Source organism: Eurosta solidaginis, chromosome 3, assembly GCF_040869045.1.
Source record: "Eurosta solidaginis isolate ZX-2024a chromosome 3, ASM4086904v1, whole genome shotgun sequence".
NCBI lineage: Eukaryota > Metazoa > Arthropoda > Insecta > Diptera > Tephritidae > Eurosta > Eurosta solidaginis.
Genome location: NC_090321.1, coordinates 224750956 through 224772592, shown reverse-complemented (window position 1 = coordinate 224772592; position 21637 = coordinate 224750956). Strand labels below are relative to the sequence as shown.

General features: G+C 37.1%; 1 protein-coding gene across 1 annotated transcript in view; it reads left to right on the top strand.

Annotated features, from left to right (window-relative positions):
• The window catches only part of hbn (homeobrain), a 70648-nt gene extending 49411 nt beyond the window's left edge, over positions 1 to 21237 (top strand). The window contains exons 4-5 of the mRNA XM_067775295.1: positions 14305 to 14392; positions 19689 to 21237. Of these exons, the coding sequence (XP_067631396.1) occupies positions 14305 to 14392; positions 19689 to 20164 (564 nt within the window). The 3' untranslated portion in view covers positions 20165 to 21237. The remainder of the gene's footprint in view (positions 1 to 14304; positions 14393 to 19688) is intronic.
• The last annotated feature ends 400 nt before the right edge of the window (positions 21238 to 21637 follow it).

Here is a 21637-nt window from a genome sequence, read left to right as displayed (position 1 = left end):
CGGGCGGCATCTGCAAGGCATACGAGTTTTCACTGAGAAGCTTTCCATGGCAGAAATAGACTCGGAGTGCTTGCCGAACACTGCTGAGTGCTGACCCCGCTTAGGAAAATTTTCTTCTGATTGAAAAAACTTGTTTCTAAAATTTTGGTGTTGCTTTGTCCGGGGCGTGAACACAGGATCTTCGGTGTGGTAGGCGGTGAACGCTACCATCACACCACGGCGGCCGCCAGTCGTGATGATTAAAATATTATATAAAATTTTTAATCTAAAAAAATTTTACTATATATATATTTTACTACTTAAGCGGGGTTAGCGGGGCTTGGAATGCCCGTCGAAAGAGACGACTAAAATACAAAATTGATTCAAGCGGTTATGTAGCGCAACTCTTAAGAAGGGGTTGCGAGTGTTTAATAGCTTTTCCAACCCAATTGTCAATCTAACCTAACTGTGGAATATCCTGTTTCATTAGCAGCCGAGGCTCTGGCGACCCAAAGTTCCATAGAATTAGAGAGTGGGGTAGGAATAGCATAGAATGGTGCTTGTTACCGGAACGTACCGGATCTATATCGTGCAAAGGACCATCAACATAGATAGCACTCCCCAAAACCTCGGGGAGTGTCTTAATCGCTATAACAACAACAAAAACAATTGCTTAAAGGTAAAGTACATATTTCCATAGTTTCGAACACGAGTTATATTTGAAGGGAAATAGCGAAAACCGTTGTAAGCTACAACCATATTTTTTTAGGAAAGCAAAAAAAAGGGAAAGCGAAACCTTTGTTGTGGAATAGATCAATTTTTTTTTTTGCAGCTAATCACAAACTGATGTATGGCGGAAAATATGCAAGTAGAATAAGAGCAAACAAAAAGGGAAATAATCTGCAAGACGTGAAGTTGACATAGTTTTTTTATTTCGTATATGGCAGAAAATTTGAAATACCCATCGGAAAAAAATTTTCAAAAATTATTGCTTTTCATTCAGTCTTATGGGCCAGTTCAACCAGTTCAGTGCGGGTTGTACTTTGTTACTCTAAAATTGATTGGGCTACAAAATTGTATATTCAATAAATTAAGAAAACTAAATAAAAAGTTCGAAATTTCGAAGTTTATTTTTTCAAATTTCGGAATTTTTTCGAAAACGTTTTTGAAACTAGTTTTCATAGTTTCAGTTACAAAATTCATATAAGTTTTTTCATAAATTACCAGCATTAAAAAATAAGAACTTAAGTGATGAAATTTAATAAAAACTTACACTGATGAACATGAGTATGTTAGCAGCTGTAGAAATTTTACCAAAGCATACAAAACCATTGTGAGGTTTAACTGTATGGATTTGAGTGTTTCATCCTGAATTGGAATTATTCCACTCCAAATAGCTATTGCACAGTGTTATTAAACTACAGTTTAGTCTACAGAATGGATACAAAAATTATCGATATCTCAGAGTCTTTTTCATCACCTCCAGTTAAGTCCGCAACTAACTGCAGTATAGCGATCCTTCTGATAGCTTCATTTGCAATTCTCGCTTTCACCAACACAGGGTGACCAGTGATCAGCTAAATCGATTATTGTGAATATTTTGTAGAACAAAATTTATATCATTATAAAAAACCAACAAAGCCAGCTGCTTTTGTTTAAACTTTTACTTTAAACTTAACTGACAGTCGATGGTTCAGTAAGATAGGGCGATATAAGGTCAACGGCCCAAAACTCAATTATAACAGCTTCAGAAGGCCATTAGTTTCCTGGGCCTTATCTCCACTTTTAATGGCTATAAGGTCAATAGGCTTTATGCACTTTTTAAATTTGACTTAATGGCCATTTAGGAAATTAAGGTTTGACCTTATGACCATTTCGAGAAAAAGGTCATAACTATAATTGTACTGTATTGAGAACAGCAAAAAACCGAAACAAGTAAGGGCGGGACTGTCTTCGGCTGTGCCGAAAACTTCACACCTTTCATGAATGGCGCTGAACAATAATCTTGTCCAATTCGTAGCCTCCAAATAATCTGCTGTATAAAATAAGAAAGATATAGTGAACAGATGTACATACCTAAACGATTTTTAAGATAAATATAAAATAAACAAGTAAGGAAGTCTAATTTCGGGTGAAAGCGAACATTACATACCCAGCTGTACACTTGGAATGCTGTTGTTGTTTGTTTTGTGTGCTTAATAGTGTTACAAGGCTGCGCAATAATACATATGGGATATTCCATCCCATTTTAACCAATTTTAAACCCGACCCCTTTAGAATTGGCTGAAAGTTTTTCTTCTTTTTCTAGCTTACGAAAGACGTTTTTCAGAAGTTTTTCAAAATTTTTCATCCAACTCAAAAAAAGTTATGAATTTTTAAAAAACACCGTTTTTGTTTTCAAAATGACATAAATTTTTCAAAAATTGACCGTTTGGGATCTTTTTTTTTTAAAAAAGAAATTGTTTTTAAACGTACTTTTCGGAAAAAATACAAAAAAATTTTTAAAGTTTTTTTTTTTTGTAATTTTTCAGTTTTTCGAGATTTTTTCAAATTTCTCCCTAGATGTTTTTTTTTGTCATGAAAAACTTCAGTCAATTCTGCAATCATCCCCACTAATCCCGGAGTGGGCCGAGAATTTTTTTTTTATGTAATTGAAAAAAAAAACTTTAACATTTTTTTTGTATTTTTTCCGAAGAGTACATTTAAAAACATATTAAAAAAAAAATTATCCCAAACGGTAAAGTTTTGAAAAAGTTATAGCATTTTGAAAAAAACACCGTTCAAAATAAATTTTAAATATTTTGAAAAAAATTAGTGGGATTAGTGGGGATGATTACAGAATTGATTGAAGTTTTTTATGAGAAAAAAAAGGCGAAATTCGAATAATCTCTCGAAAAACTGAAAAATTACAAAAAAAAAACTTTAAAAATTTTTTTGAATTTTTTCCGAAAAGTACATTTAAAAACAAATTTAAAAAAAAAAGATCCCAAACGGTCAATTTTTGAAAAAGTTATAGCATTTTGGAAACAAAAACGGTGTTTTTTTTAAAATTCCTAACTTTTTTTGAGTTGGATGAAAAAATTTGAAAAACTTCTGAAGAACGTCTTTCGTAAGCTAGAAAAAGAAGAAAAACTTTCAGCCAATTCTAAAGGGGTCGGGTTCAAAATTGGTCGAAATGGGATGGAATACCCCATATACATATGGTCCTACTCAGAACTAAAATCATAATCTGTAAATTTTTCTGAATTTTTTATGATTTTTTTTTGATTGTACAGATGATTATACGACCCTTTTAAAAATCTTTTATATAAAAGTTGGCGTGGTCTTTAACCGATCTCGTCCATTTTTCCTAGAAATATTTCCTGCTATAGGGAAAATTTGTGTACCCAATTTTATTACGATCCGTTAATTTTTCTTCGGGTTATGTCTTTCGAAACTTAAAAAATTGCTTAGTCATAAAAGGGCGGTGCCACGCCCATTTTTTTAAATTTGAAGTTTTTCCTATTTATTGTTATACATCCACTTGGGAAATGAAATGCCATTGATACAAAGCTCTTTTTTGCAAAGACGTAGCTTATTTTATTCATCCACGACCCTTTTAAAAATCTTTTATATAAAAATGGGCGTGGTACTTCACCGATTTTGTTAATATTTCCTCAAAGCATTCCTTATAGTAAAGGCAACCTCTCTGCCGAACTTTGCTACGATAGGTTTAACGATTTTTGATGAAGCAATAATATTTGTAAAATTGATTTTATCACAAGTGGGCAGTGCCACGCCCATTTAAATTTTTTTTTTTAATTTTTATCAAGAGTATCAATATCAGTCCACACTTCATATTTCAACATTCTAGGTGTTTTATTTACTAAATAATCAGGTTTTTTTTGTGTTTTCCAAAATGTTATATATATAAAAATTGGGCGTGGTTATCATCCGATCCATCGCTCATTTTCAACACCAATCTATTTTGGGTCCAGATAAGCTCGTGTACCAAATTTGGTGAAGATATCTTAATATTTACGCAAGTTATCGTGTTAACGGGCAGATGGACGGACGGATATGGCGCAATCAAAATTTTTTTCGATAGTGATGATTTTGATATATGGAAGTCTATATCTATCTTGATTCCTTTATAGCTGTACAACCAACCGTTATCAAATCAAAGTTATAACACCCTGCGTACAAGTACAGCTGGGCATAAAAAATAGGTAGGTACTTTGTGTAAGGATGCAAAGTTTCACCTTTTTGTGGTCTGCATGTAAAAACTATAACTACGAATCACGTATTTCAACAATGTATCACGTAAACGCAAGTATTTGATGAAATTTGAAGCTTCTAGCCGTAAAGAAGCTTCTAGCTGTTAAAATGGGGTAGCAATTATGAAAAGTTTCTTATCTGAACAATCGGTTGTGGGGGATATATGCTATATATACCACCGATCTCAACCATTTTTCCAGGCAACAATGTGTGCAATATACGAAAGCTTGAAGCTTCAATCTGATAAATTGATGAAAATGTGAAAAAAATCCTCTTTTTCTGAAAAATCGGTTGTATGGAGAATATATGCTATAGTGGTCCGATCCGGCCGGTTCCGACAAATGTCTATCAAGATATCTAAAAAATTGTGGGACTTGTTTGCATACAAATATACAGACAGACAGGCGGATATGGCTAAATCAACTCAGCCCTTCATCCTGATTATTTCGGTATACTTAATGGTGGGTCTATCTATTTTCTTTTAAGTACTTATAATTTTGGGATTCGTAACAAAATTATTATACCATTTCATTTTCATGAAAGGTATAAAAAGCGCTACAGTATAAGCTTTTAAGTCTTCTTGTTTCAAGAAAATCTTCACTGGACCTATGTCGAACCTAATACGAGTACGATTTTTCAATAGAATGAAACCAGATTATAGGAAAAGCAGTATCACAGGCGAAAATTTCGAATAAATAGTCGCGCGAGTTTAGTTCCAAAATTTCATTGGGCATTTACTTAAATAAAGGCTCCGTCACATAAACTATTGATGCAACATCCAGCGCTGACTGATGAGGATATTGCATCAATTTGCATCACAAGCGCCATCTGACATGCAAACGTTGCAAGCAAAGAAAAATAACACGAATTTGACATCTTTGTTGGCTATGGTTGGCTGGATCTACTTTAATCTGAAACAAAATAATTGATCCTTTGAATTGAGAAAATATGAATTGACTTTATAACCACTTCAGAAACCCAAACGGTCACAATGTCAATATCGTTGACATTGTAATGATTTGAAGTTTGACGTGCTGAATATTTCATATGGTCATAACTGCAATTGTCGTTGTGCCAATTTGAAGCGGTCATAAGGTCAATTGACGTTCAGTTCTCAGAAATTCAGGCTTTCAGCAATTTTCTGTGAAAGTTAGAATTTTTTTTGGCTGACACAAAAACGAAGCCGCCTCTAAAATATTTGGGCGACGCCTTACAAAAATCAGTTAAGCTCTATTAGTTGTTGTTCCTATTATTGCTGTAATGGTTAAATTGAGTCTTCCAAACTTTTTGCTATTAACTCTTTGAGATAGCCAAATTTCATGATGGGCGTGTATGATAAACATTTCCGCTTACATGCCTGCCTCTGAAAGGTTAATACCAATCAAAAAAGTCTCCATCTCCAATTTTATGTCCGTACGTAGGATGTGCAATAGATAAATACTTAAATGTCCAGATCCTTTTGACACAATGCACACCTTACGACTTGGGCGTGTCTGTGGCCTCACTTGCTTGCGTTTGTGTGTTTGAACTAAACTACAAAATCTTGTTGCGGTGGGGTATTAAGAAAATTAATTGTTTGTAAGTAAATTTGCACAAAAGCCAAGGACCGAAAAAGAGACGGTTCATCCATCCAAACGACCACGTCAATGACAAGGCAAAAGCACAAGTGACTTTCTGAGAGTGTGAGGGTGTTGTAAAGTTCAGAAAGTTGAAAATTTCAAATTGGCTAACATTTAAATATGGGATATTGTTAGATGTGTACAAGAGGATGAGTAGCCATGAAGGATGTGTGAACTGATGAAATTTCAAACATTTATCTCTACAGTAAATATACCCAGCTGTACTTGTACACAGGGTATTATAACTTTGATTGGATAACGGTTGGTTGTGCAGGTATAAAGGAATCGAGATAGATATAGACTTCCATATATCAAAATCGTCAGCATCGAAAAATAATTTGATTGTGCCATGTCCGTCCGCCTGTCCGTCCGTCTGCCCGTTAACACGATAACATGAGTAAATATTCAGATATCTTCACCAAATTTGGTACACGAGCTTATCTGGACCCAAAATTGATTGGTATTGAAAATGAGCGAAATCGGATGATAACCATGCCCACTTTTTATACTCAGTTGAGCAGAGCTCACAGAGTATATTAAGTTTGATTGGATAACGGTTGGTTGTACATATATAAAGGAATCGAGATAGATATAGACTTCCATATATCAAAATAATCAGGATCGAAAAAAAATTTGATTGAGCCATGTCCGTCCGTCCGTCCGTCCGTCCGTCCGTCCGTCCGTCCGTTAACACGATAACTTGAGTAAATTTTGAGGTATCTTGATGAAATTTGGTATGTAGGTTCCTGAGCACTCATCTCAGATCGCTATTTAAAATGAACGATATCGGACTATAACCACGCCCACTTTTTCGATATCGAAAATTTCGAAAAACCGAAAAAGTGCGATAACTCATTACAAAAGACAGATAAAGCGACGAAACTTGGTAGATGGGTTGACGTTATGACGCAGAATAGAAAATTAGTAAGATTTTGGACAATGGGCGTGGCCCCGCCCACTTTTACAAGAAGGTAATTTAAAAGTTTTGCAAGCTGTAATTTGGCAGTCGTTGAAGATATCATGATGAAATTTGGCAGGAACGTTACTACTATTACTCTATATGTGCTAAATAAAAATTAGCAAAATTGGATTAAGAACACGCCCACTTTTAAAAAAAAAAAATTTTTTAATTCAAATTTTAACAAAAAATTTAATAACTTTACTGTATATAAGTAAATTAAGTCAAAATTCAACTCCAGTAATGATATGATGCAACAAAATACAAAAATAAAAGAAAATTTCAAAATGGGCGTGGCTCCGCCCATTTTCATTTAGTTTGTCTAGAATACTTTTATTGCCATAAGTCGAACAAAAATTTACCAATCCTTCTCAAATTTGGTAGGAGCATAGATTCTATGACGGTAACTGTTCTCTGTGAAAATGGACGAAATCGATGGAAGCCACGCCCAGTTTTTATACACAGTCCACCGTCTGTCCTTCCGCTCGGCCATTAACACAATAACTTGAGCAAAATCCGATATATCTTTACTAAACTTAGCCCACGTACTTACCTGAGCTCACTTTTTCTTGGTATAAAAAATGGGCGAAATCTGACCATAACCACGCCCACTTTATCGATATCGAAAATTAAGAAAAATGAAAAAAATGCCATAATTCTATACCAAATACGAAAAAAGGGATGAAACATGGTAACTGGATTGGTTTGTTGACGCAAAATATAACTTTGGAAAAATCTTTGTAAAATGGGTGTGACACCTACCATATTAAGTAGAAGAAAATGAAAAAGTTCTACAAGGCGAAATCAACAGCCCTTGGAATCTTGGCAGGAATACTGTTAGTGGTATTGCATATATAAATAAATTAGCAGTACCCGACAGATGATTTTCTGGATCACCTGGTCCACATTTTGGTGGATATCACGAGAACGCCTTCACATATACATCTAAGGGCCACTCGCTTTTAAAACCCTCATTAATACCTTTAATTTGATATCCATATCGTACAAAAACATACCAGAGTCACCCCTGTCCCACCCTAATGGCGATATCTCGAAAAGGCGTCCACCTATAGAACTAATGCCCCCTCTCTCTTAAAATGCTCAGTAACACCTTTCGTTTGATACCCATATCGTACAAACATTCTAGAGTAACCCCTGGCCCACCCTAATGGCGATATCTCGAAAAGGCGTCCACCTATAGACCTAGTGTCCACTCCCTCTTAAAATGCTCAGTAACACCTTTCGTTTGATACCCATATCGTACAAACATTCTAGAGTCACCCCTGGCCCACCCTAATGGCAATATCTCGAAAAGGCGTCCACCTATAGACCTAATGCCCACTCCCTCTTAAAATGCTCAGTAACAGCTTTCGTTTGATACCCATATCGTACAAACATTCTAGAGTCACACCTGGCCCACCCTAATGGCGATATTTCGAAAAGGCGTCCACCTATAGAACTAAGGATTACTCCCTTTTAAAATACTCATTACCACCTTTCATTTGATACCCATATCGTACAAACACATTCTAGAGTCACCCTGGCCCACCCTAATGGCGATATCTCGAAAAGGCGTCCACCTATAGACCTAATGTCCACTCCCTCTTAAAATGCTCAGTAACACCTTTCGTTTGATACCCATATCGTACAAACATTCTAGAGTCACCCCTGGACCACCCTAATGGCGATATCTCGAAAAGGCGTCCACCTATAGACCTAATGTACACTCCCTCTTAAAATGCTCAGTAACACCTTTCGTTTGATACCCATATCATACAAACATTCTAGAGTCACCCCTGTCCCACCCTAATGGCGATATCTCGAAAAGGCGTCCACCTATAGACCTAATGCCCACTCCCTCTTAAAATGCTCAGTAACACCTTTCGTTTGATACCCATATCGTACAAACATTCTAGAGTCACACCTGGCCCACCCTAATGGCGATATCTCGAAAAGGCGTCCACCTATAGAACTAAGGATTACTCCCTTTTAAAATACTCATTACCACCTTTCATTTGATACCCATATCGTACAAACACATTCTAAAGTCACCCTGGCCCACCCTAATGGCGATATCTCGAAAAGGCGTCCACCTATAGACCTAATGCCCACTCCCTCTTAAAATGCTCAGTAACACCTTTCGTTTGATACCCATACCGTACAAACATTCTAGAGTCACCCTTGGTCCAGCTTTATGGCGATATCTCGAAAAGGCGTCCACCTATAGAACTAAGGATTACTCCCTTTTAAAATACTCATTACCACCTTTCATTTGATACCCATATCGTACAAACACATTCTAGAGTCACCCTGGCCCACCCTAATGGCGATATCTCGAAAAGGCGTCCACCTATAGACCTAATGCCCACTCCCTCTTAAAATGCTCAGTAACACCTTTCGTTTGATACCCATATCGTACAAACATTCTAGAGTCACCCTTGGTCCACCTTTATGGCGATATCTCGAAAAGGCGTCCACCTATAGAACTAAGGATTACTCCCTTTTAAAATACTCCTTACCACCTTTCATTTGATACCCATATCGTACAAACACATTCTAGAGTCACCCCTGGCCCACCCTAATGGCGATACCTCGAAAAGGCGTCCACCTATAGACCTAATGCCCACTCCCTCTTAAAATGCTCAGTAACACCTTTCGTTTGATACCCATATCGTACAAACATTCTAGAGTCACCCCTGGCCCACCCTAATGGCGATATCTCGAAAGGGCGTCCACCTATAGACCTAATGCCCACTCCCTCTTAAAATGCTCAGTAACACCTTTCGTTTGATGCACATATCGTACAAACACATTCTAGAGTCACCCCTGGCCCACCCTAATGACGATATCTCGAAAAGGCGTCCACCTATAGACCTCATGCCCACTCCCTCTTAAAATGCTCAGTAACACCTTTCGTTTGATACCCATACCGTACAAACATTCTAGAGTCACCCCTGGCCCACCCTAATGGCGATATCTCGAAAAGGCGTCCACCTATAGACCTAATGCCCACTCCCTCTTAAAATGCTCAGTAACACCTTTCATTTGATTCCCATATCGTACAAACACATTATAGAATCACCCCTGGTCCACCTTAATAGGGACATCTCGAAAAGGCGTCCACCGATAGACCTAAGGCCCACTCCCTCTTAAAATGCTCAGTAACACCTTTCATTTGATACCCATATCGTACAAACAAATTCTAGAGTCAGCCCTGGTCTACCTTTATGGCGATATCCCTAAATGGCGTTCATCCATAGAACTATGGCCTATTCTCTCTTAAAATACTCTTTAATACCTTTCATTTGATACACATGTTATACAACCACATTCCAGGGTTACCCCAGATTGATTTTCCTTATTTTGTCTCCATAGCTCTCAACTGAGTATGTTATGTTCGGTTACACCCGAACTTAGCCTTCCTTACTTGTTATATATATAACATTTTGGAAAACACAAAAAATTGAAATTTGACGTGTGGACTGATATTGAGACTCTTGATAAAAATTTGAAAAACATTTTTTAAATGGGCGTGGCACCGCCCACTTGTGATAAAATCCATTTTACAAATATTATTAATCATAAATCAAAAATCGTTAAACCTATCGTAACAAATTTCGGCAGAGAGGTTGCCTTTACTCTAAGGAATGCTTTGAAGAATACTTAACGAAACCGGTTAACGACCACGCCCACTTTTTTATAAAAGATTTTTAAAAGGGTTGTGGACGTATAAAATAAGCTATATCTTTACAAAAAAGAGTTCTATATCAATGGTATTTCACTTCCCAGTAGATTTATAACAATGAATAGCAAAAACTTAAAATTTAGAAAAATTGGCATGGCACCGCCCCTTTTATGACTAAGCAATTTTCTATGTAATCGCGCAAAACAAACAACAACAGCATTTCAAGTGTACAGCTGGGTATGTAATGTTCGGTTTCACCCGAACTTAGACTTCCTTACTTGTTTAAGAAATTCTTGACATTTAAAGCATACCATGTAAACTACTTGGGGCGTAATTTCAATAATGCAAGAACAACTTCTACTCCCACTTCTCCCACGCTTCTTTGAAACATTACTGCCAACTGTCAACTCTAGCAAATGTTCATTGCTGCTGACGTTCACGTTTGACAGTTGGCCCAACAATGCAAGCAGCAATGCGAGAATAAAATTAGTAATGATTTCCTGGCAATAATTGCTCTAAATAGCTGCCGTCTCCTGACAACAATGCTGGCGGGGAGTGGGTAGGTGGGTGGTTGGAGAGGCTGTTGATTCGTAAGCATGAGCGTAAATGTACAAAGATGATTATTGTAATAATGATTGAGAAGAAGAAGAAGAATTTTAACGACGAATGGGTGTCTGTGGTGTTGACAACTTTCAAAGCTCTCAAGCTTGCATGTGTGTGCGTAAATATGTATATAATTGCAAATACACTACGATTATATGCATGAGTATTTTAATTGTTACAAGGACTACTATAATGTCGAGTTATTATTTATATCATTTTCTTGCGCTAAGATAAAATAAAAAATGAGAGCTTCCTACTGTGAAACGAAAAAAAAGAAAAGCGGATGTGTAGACATGCTTCCGGGTAATTATGCGTACTCAAATTTATCATGTATGATTTTAATTGTTTAGTAAATTTTCCTTGAGGTACCTAACTTGCTGCTTATGAAATTTAATTATCCATTAACTCGTCTGAACCACGCGCATTGGCAGTGGATATAACGGCTGATGACATTACCAAGTTCCAAGGCTACGGGAAATGCTTGATTCAAGAAAGAAGACTTTTGTTTACATATAATAAATAGCAACAATGGTATCACAACCATGCTAGGTTAAATTAGGTTGAAGTGCCCGATCTTTGAGTTTGTTTGACGACCAAACGGAAAACACGCGATTGGGTCCCAAGACTAATGTTATAAAAAACTCAATTATCTAGGCACAAAGCTAGACATTTTCTAAAACTTTGGTTAACTGCTCTCTGGAAATCTAGTAGCTGGAATCTTGGCATCGCTAGCGCAGAACACAAAAATAGAACGTGCTCATCCGTTTCTTCCTGTAGCCCGTAATGCCTAAATTTGCTGTTAGCAACTGATCCTTATTTATAAGTATGTACGCCAGAAGGCAATGTCCAGTTAGTACGCCCATCATGAGCCTTAAGTCTTCTCATTTCAAAGTTAGTTGCAACTTTCTAAGCGTAAGTTTCTAAGACTAAGGATTTTGCAGGTCGCGCTTTTATTCACGCCTTTTATGATTGTGAATCTTCTGCAATTCCTTTGTCCTTTTGATTTCTCCCAAGTGGATTGAGAATTCTACCATCGATTAAGTAATGGAGTGATGCACCCTTCTTTTGCTAACTCATCGGCCTTTTCGTTATCTCATATCACTTTATACCCGGCAACCAAGTAAAGTTTAGGCATTCGGTCAAATTGATCGCATTATGATTGATTCAACCGAGTTTTTTGTCAAACGAACAAATATATTTATAAATTTTAATAGAAGAGAAAATTTTGGTCTCAAGCCAGCAATGTTCTGTAAAAATGACAGATTCCCAATCATTCAAATTAATTTTTCTAATAAAGGAACTGATTTTATTGGTCATTTAAACAGCGAACAACTGTCAATGGTATTCAAGTACTTTTATCATATAGTTTTAAAGAAAAAGTTTACGCTTAAGGATTCACTATTTTTTCTCTTATGATCATGGTGCCGCAGAAATCTCTGTCATATCAACAGCCTTCTCCGTTACTCTAACGTTGACGAAAATATGTTGTTTTAACAGATTTGATTAGTGTTCTTGAGTTGATAGCAATAATTGTTAAGTTAACAGAGCTATGACTTACGCACTACGACAATTTTGTAAGTTGATTTGATTATTGATAGGGTGAACTCAAAATTTTGTGCGATGTAGATTAAACCGCTATCCGAAACGGATTAAAAATTACAGACATTTCGGTTGAATCGACCCATAATTCGGTTAATTTTACCAGCTTTTGTTTTTGCAGTGTTCGTATCTACGTGAGTTCTATCGGGGGGTGCAAGACAATCTCAACTTACCTTTCGAAAGTAGAATAATAGGCCGTCAAAAATCTACTCACTGCTTAACCCTTTCACTACCGTACTACAAGTAGCGAACTGGCACTTATTAGGCAAATTTTTCGAAATAGCAATAATAAAAAAAAAATAAAAACACTTTGAAAAAATCGAATGTCCTAGGATAATGTCTCACTTGTTTTCCTACAAGCCATTGATTGGGAATAATTAGCCTATCGGTCACATTTATTCAAATATTATGACTTTTGTACCATTTTTGTTCATAAATAGTATAATATATGCCATTTTGGTGGCGTTAACCAAATCGTGGGGGATATACAATCCCAAATTAGGTCTAGAATATTCCATTTTCACTCGTAAATGGGCGCACTTTTCAAATGACACGGAGTCATATTGCACAATAGTAGTCGTCAAAAAAAACTGTAAAGATAATGATTTAAAACAGCTGATCCTGACAGGAAAACACTCATAAAATCCAATGGGACGCTTTCTTATCCATATAGGGCGTAAAAAATCCCTATGGTAGTGAAAGGGTTAAAACTTGGCTGCAATCAGCTGTCCAGTCTTAGCTTTGAGCTTAGCGAGCGAAAATATGCAGTCACAGTGGATGTGACCAATTCTACTATGAAATGTGACATTTGCTTCATAAATGCACCGAGTTGCAGCTGCATTTTGAATAATAATCAAGAGATAATTTGTTGTTGTTAAATTGGGCTTACAACACAATTGCTAAATTGCATTCAATAATTGTTTGCGTGCAATGCATCAAATCTTAGTATGACTAATAGGATGGCTAATTGACTCGTCCTAATCTTTTACCTTTGGCGATTGTCCTTTTGCGCTGAGAACTGCAAAAAGCCTATCAATGTGTTGTTACTTGACTACGACTTCATATATTGTAAATTGTATAAGCACCTGAGTGAGGTTTGTAAAGGGCAACTAGAGTTGCATACGACATCGCCTGTGGGCGGGAGGGGCTCATTTTCTTCGTAGCCTCTGGTTGTTGATACGTGTTTGTATTTTCGAATTCTATACACTTAAAATTGTTGGGGTTAATGTAGGGTTGTTGAATGAAGACAAGCAGAGGAGCAGCTCACTTCCGATTGGATTCTATTGTGTTGCAAAGCTTATAACATTTAGCAAAGGCGTTAAAAGAGGGTTGAACATTGTTTGAAGGCATGCAATAAAGTGGACGTAAGGCTAATGCTCTCACTTCTATAAAACAGAAAGAGGGGGGTTTTTTTGGAGTGCTTGTAGAGGGTTGTCTATTGGGCTGCTGGTTTGCTGCAGTTGTTGTTGTGTTGAAAATTGGACACGGCAATTATTTTGGCAATTGTTTGTTGCTAACTTTGAAGTTTTTTTTTTTTGCTGCATAATTGCATTATTTTGTTTGACGTTTTTTAATAATCTATTTTTTCTTTTATTTCGTTAAAGGTTTGGTTTCAAAATCGTCGTGCTAAGTGGCGTAAACGAGAGAAGTTCATGAATCAGGATAAAAATGGATATTTACTCCCCGATCAAGGTTGGTATTTATTTCATATTTAATTTATCAAGTATTTGTTATGTATGTAAAAGAATTTATGGAGGGGTGACGTTGCCCACGCCAAATATTAAATATGTAGATATAATGCCAAAGATATTGACAATGTGCCCATTCCTTTTTCTGGAATGATCGCAAAGTAAAATTAAAATTTTATAAGTGACCATTAAGTCAAATTTAACAAGTAAGGAAGGTTAAGTTCGGGTGTAACCGAACATTACATACTCAGTTGAGAGATATGGTGACAACATAAGGGAAAATAACCATGTAGGAAAATGAACCGAGGGAAACCCTGGAATGTGTTTGTATGATATGTGTATCAAATGGAAGGTATTAAAGAGTATTTTATGAGGGCCATAGTTCTATAGGTGGACGCCATTTAGGGTTATAGCCATAAAGGTGGATCAGGGTTGACTATAGAATGCGTTTGTGCGATATGGGTATCAAATTAAAGGTATTAATGAGAGTTTTAAAAGGGAGTGGTGGTAGTTGTATATGTGAAGGCGTTTTCCAGATATCGACCAAAATGTGAACCAGGGTGACCCAGAACATCATCTGTTGGATACCGCTAATTTATTTATATATGTAATACCTGCCAAGATTTCAAGGGTTTTTTATTATGCCCTGCAGAACTTTTTCATTTTCTTCTACTTAATGTGGTAGGTGTCACAACCATTTTACAAAGTTATATTTGGCGTCAATAAACCAATCCAATTACCATGTTTCATCCCTTTTTTCGTATTTGGTATAGAATTATGGCATTTTTTTCATTTTTCGCAATTTTCGATATCGAAAAAGTGGGCGTGGTTATAGTCGGATTTCGTTCATTTTTCATACCAAGATAAAGTGGGTTCAGATAAGTACGTGAACTGAGTTTAGTAAAGATATATCGATTTTTGCTCAAGTTATCGTGTTAACGGCCATGCGGAAGGACAGACGGACGACTCTGTATAAAAACTGGGCGTGGCATCAACCGATTTCGCCCATTTTCATAGAAAACAGTTAACGCCATAAAATCTATACCCCTACCAAATTTCAAAAGGATTGGTTAATTTTTGTTTCACTTATGGCGTTAAAAGTATCCTAGACAAACTAAAGGAAAAAGGGCGGAGCCACGCCCATTTTGAAACTTTCTGTTATTTTTGTATTTTGTTGCACCATATCATTACTGGAGTTGAATGTTGACATAATTTACTTATATACTGTAAAGATATTAAATTTTTTGTTAAAATTTTACTTTAAAACAATTTTTTTAAGTGGGTGTGGTCCTTCTCCGATTTTGCTGATTTTTATTTAGCTCATATATAGTAACAGGAGTAACGTTCCTGCGAAATTTCATCATGATATCTTCAACGACTGCCAAATTACAGCTTGCAAAACTTTTAAATTACCTTCTTTTAAAAGTGGGCGGTGCCACGCCCATTGTCCAAAATTTTACTAATTTACTATTCTGCGTCATAAATTCAACTCATCTACCAAGTTTCATCGCTTTATCTGTCTTTGGTAATGAATTATTGCACTTTTTCGGTTTTTCGAAATTTTCGATATCGAAAAAGTGGGCGTGGTTATAGTCCGATATCGTTCATTTTAAATAGCGATCTGAGATGATCAGGAACCTACATACCAAATTTAATCAAGATACCTCAAAATTTACTCAAGTTATCGTGTTAACGGACGGACGGACGGACATAGCTCAATCAAATTTTTTTTCGATCCTGATTATTTTGATATATGGAAGTCTATATCTATCTCGATTCCTTTATATATGTACAACCAACCGTTATGCAATCAAACTTAATATACTCTGTGAGCTCTGCTCAACTGAGTATAAAAAGGACATTAATTTACTTGGCCTTATCAACATATACTTGTAGTGTTCATAAGGTCTATTCACCTTATGACTTTATGTCACCCCATCGAATGTCACAGGTTATTTGCGACTCCTCAAACTGTTAGAATTAAAAAGCGGGCTTTTCTAAATTTGTGTAAATTGTGTGTATTTTAGAAATCTTGACCATATAAAAATTAGAGTTTAAAAGATTTATACTTCGTGATGACGTCCTTAGAGCTAAATCTCTTAGAAAAATCCCTAGATGAATAGATCTCAGAGCCAGCGGCTGCTATTTGAAGTGGTCATAAGGCCAGTTGACCGTGTTGATATTGGCAGTGGTGATACGGTCAGTTGAACTTAACGCCGTTGACCTTAAACCACCCTACTGAATATCTCAATTTACTATACTCGTCCTCAAACCATTTGCATTTAAAAAGCGGATCTGTAATAAATAAGTGTAGAGTAGGCTAATATTTTTAGAAATCTGCACAACATACGAACTAGAGTTTAGAAAGGTTATTTCCGTGATAATGCCCAGAGCTAGATCTTATAGAAAAATCCTTAGGTGAATAAACCTCAAACCTGGTTGGGCAGTGTAGGGAAAGCGCCATGATTCTGGCGAGCCGGCAGATCGTTACGCTGATATGGGTGCCGGGCATCAAAACATAGAGGGTACCGAGATGGCGAATGAGCTGACACGGCGTGGAATGGCTCGTGATGTCTTAGGATCGAAGGAGACTCATCAATGATCGCATCTCCCAGCACTGGTTGAACGAGGCAAACAATAGGTGGAAGCGGTTGCGGTCCTGTGGAGTTTCCAAGAGCATGTGGCCATTATATAACGAAAAACTATCTATAGCTGTCCTTAAGATGAACAGAGGGGATATATCCAGAGTAGTTGCGGTGCTCACGGGGCATTGGACAATTGGGGTACACGCGGCACGAATGGGACTGGAACACAATTCTTCCTGTTGCAGCTGCAATCATCCGGAGACGGAGGAAACGGTTAAGCATCTGCTGTGCAATGGCCCAGCACACTGTCGAAGCAGAATAAAGTTTCTTGGAAAGTCTCCCAGAACTCAAGGATGTTAGGCCGGGAGAGCTTCTCAAATTTATAAATTCCACGGGATAGATATAGGGGGACGCGTTTCCCTGAGGCGCTTTAAAATTCCTATTAGTCTTCTTACAACACCCTTTTATTGGTTAACTCAAGAGTTGTATCAAAACGGCGCATGAGAGCTAATTGGAGTCAATTGTGACTCGCCTCTCCAACCAACCAACCAACCAAACCTCAGAGCCAGTGGCTACCGAGTCGTTGTTGAGACACACCGAGTTGTGTGTATTGACCAGAAATAATGGTTCTGAGGCTAGGAAAAACAAATCTTTTAAATGGAAAAAGTAGTAAAAAGAGGCTTTCCAAACATTCAAAGAGTGTTTGTACACTGCTCCAATGTTGACACATCCGATTTCAGGAGTAACATTCATCCTGGGTACAGATAGGAGTGGGTATGCTATATGAGGCACTTTGTCACAAGTGTTCGAAGGGCGGGTGAAGGTAGTTGCGTACTGTAGCGGATCAGTTGGAAAACCAGATCGAAACTATTGTTTTACGCCGATAGATCTCGGAGCCAGCGATAGCATAGAAGCACTGATGCAATGTCGCGATAGCCATGTAATTTGTGAACATTGTTCGCTGAGGCTAAACAAGTCATTATAGATGTCCGGCTAATGACAATACTGTGTACGCATGAATGGTATATGAAGCAACTAAGTAAGTGTCAGCAAGAATATGCAGATCAGTCACACGTGATGTAAGGCTCGCAGAAATGCATGACCAACTAGAAAGAAGATGTCAGCAGAGAGTCCTGTTCCCAAGTCATATTGTGCACGGTGAACTAGTTTACGATATCCGGGTGCTTGCATAGAATATGACAGATTAAGGATGGTCAATGTTCTCAGTGAATTATACAACTTCTCATGTCGAGGACTTGGGAATAAGCATTAACAGCAAAACCAATGTCAGCTTGAAAATCAAACAGAAAATAATTCTTCTCAACAAGTGCTACTTTGGACTGAGTAGGCAATTGAAAAGTAAAGCCATCTCTCGACGAACAAAAATCACGCTCTACAAGTTGCTCAGCAAGCGGTTCTGATGTATGGCTCGAAAAAATGGACGGTGTCGAGAGAAGATGAGATGGCTCCGGAGTGTTCGACAGAAAAGTTCCCTGGAAGATATATGTCCTAGTCCGTGATGCCGACCACGAGCTGTATGAGCTTTACGCAGATTTAATGATTGTGCCACGAATAAAACTCCAAAGGTTTCGCTGTCTAGTTCATGTTCGGCGAATGGACGAAGGTGCTCCTACCAAAAAGGTATTTCAGTCGACACCGCAGTTTGCAAGCATAGGAAGTGGGAAACATCTGCTGAGTTGGGATATGCAGGTGTGGGAAGACTTGGTTTTCCTTAGTGCTCCCAATTGGCGTCAGTATCGCAGGATATTTGGCGTGATTTGTTACGAAAAGGTCAAAATCGCCTAGGCGGTTAAGCGCCAATTAATGATGATGATATCGAGCACATCGCAACTTGCGAAGTTTTTGGGGAAAATGAAGGAGGCATTTCGGAGAGTTGGCTGATGTTAGTCAGTCACAGGGCGAATTCCTTAGTGTTACCATAGCAAAAGGGTCTCCAAAAAAATTGGTAGTATGGTGCACAAATGGAGTTACACTCTGACTAAGACTGGTTTTTCGAACCAGCTGCATTTAAAGAAATGTGAAACGAATTGAGCATTTGGAAAACTAGACCAACTGCACTGCATCCTCAGTGTAATGGTAAGTTGCAACGATCCAATAGAACTTTGGAAGAGCAACGAAAACTAGTGGACAGGTACCACAAAGCTTGGGACACCAACATATCTTTATTCTTGATCAATTCGCCAGCTGACTCAAAAGAACTTTTTATAGAACAGTTATAAAAATACGGCACAAAATATAGTCATTAGGAAATTAAAAACAATCGGTTTTAAGGATAAGGTATAAGATCGTTCAGACTCAAAGGAAAGCTCTTGAGTAATTTCTGCATATGCTGAGTTGTAGTGAGCCGCCGTTACAGAATAAATTGTTTCAAACTTTGGATTCGCTAAATCAAGGTTTGACTGTAGTTTGTAGACTATTCATCGGTACTGAGCTACATTTATTTATTCATAATCATTTCATGCTTTCCATTAACATTGCAATTTAACCATCAATCAAAGGGATTTGTTCCTTGTACCAGATTTGCTGTTAATGTGATTTTAATTACACTCTTTCTTCCACAACATAATTTATTCACGCTTATATAAATTCATTTCATATTAGCAACCACAAATTACTTTATTAATTCAATTAATTTTACTGTAAATTTGTAACATGCAAAACATTCACTAATGAGCACATTTTTTCATCTTTCAGGTCTGCCCGACTTTCCACTTGGTATACCCCTTCCACACGGCATACCCGGCCATCCGGCAACATTACCGCCTGAATTTTGGCCACCACATTTTGCCTTACATCAACATTTCAATCCTGCACTGTTGCCACCTGGACTTGTGCCACACTACAAATTACCCAATTTTCATACGCTCCTCTCACAATATATGGGCTTAAGTAATTTGAATGGCATCTTTGCTGCTGGTTATCCACAAAATTTAAGCTTACATTCAGCGGCGCAAGTAAGTCCACCGTGCAGTAATAGTCCGCGTGATAGTCCACCAACACAACAGCAGCAACATTCCACACAACCGCCGGCACTCATACCATTGGTGTCGACGGCGGGTGGTGGGACGATGACGCCTTCAGCGACGGCTTCACCGAAAAGTCCAATGGCATCGAGTGTGGCTAGCAGCGCATCAACGCCCGTCTCGGTGGTGACTAAAAGTGAGGAATGAACTTGACTATGACATACTTGTTGGCGGGTTAAAATTCATGTTTAAACCTTTGAATGCGGATGTTGTGCTGCATGTGAATAATTGTATATATCAATATGTAAATATGTTATTGTTACGAATATTAGCAAAACTAAGGGGGGCTGCTATATCTAAGCCGATGCTAAGCAGAGACGCGAATTCACATCAATAATTCAATCATTATGTATCTACATAAACGAAACAATAATTGCTTCTACGCATATGTACCATGTACGTATACGAGCAGCGGAGAGTCAATGCACAAACACATGCATATATCTGAGATACTCCTATAAGTATGCAATGAGAAAAACTATAAAATTGTGCAATTGTAGTTGCAGCTGAGAAGTTTGAGAGCTACTGGACTAGTAGATTCTGGAAGCGCCTAGAAAATGCGAAGGTTGAAATCAAAGAGTATAAAGGCGGCAATTGTAGAGGCGCTGGAATTCAGTTTTGATTTGAGTTGTCAAGCAGTTTCGGCTAAGACGCTATCTAGCGAGCAATAGCAGTATTATTTTGAAAGTCAGTTTCATTTGAGCTATCAATCAGTTTGGTTATTAAGCAAGCTATTCGTTGAGTGTTATTGTGAAGTACTTTAATAAAGGCCATTTTGCATTATTGAATATTGGAGTTATTTATTCAACAGTTTAGTGATTCGAACTCAGCAGAAGATTGCAAATAAGGGGAATTTAATACTAATTGAAGAAGTATTTTGTAAATACGTGCTTATGCATTATAACAGTAAAATAATTTATTTAGAAGAAGTTTTAGACTTTAGCGTATTTATGTATGGATGCAAATTTTAAGGACGAGAGCGACATACCGGGTTTACGGAATATTCAATAAAGTTTTTTGTATAAGTTAAGTGTGTAAATAAATATTTTAATTGGCAGATTATTACATACACTCATACACAAATGGCTTTGTATGAACATTATATAAGAAACAAATTATTGATTAATTTAACCCATTGGTCGCCACTAACACAAGTAATGAACATCAATGAATTAGTGATAAAAAAAAAATTACAAGAAATGTGAGCTTATAAAGAATAGACTAAAATTATTGTAAATTGAAAAAAAAAAAAACAAAAAAAAAAAAAACAACTTAGAGAGAATATAATTATTCAGAATACTTAATAAAATAATATGAAAACTTTAAAAATTAAATGCTATCTTTTTTTCCTTCGACAAGGAACTGATATGGTAAGGTTAAGATAAAAATGGTTTACGACATGTTTTTTAGAACTACGATGCTGCTCTATAGAAGCATTTTATAATTTTTCTGCTAAGGAAAGCTTACCAAGATCACTTCTCTTTATAATGTAACACCTGCAAAACTACGCACAAAAATATACCACTTCACATACTAGACATCATCATCATTGGCGTTTAACCGACTAAGCTATTTTAGCCATTTTGTTACAAGTCCCTGTTTCGCGAAAACTGATGCCAA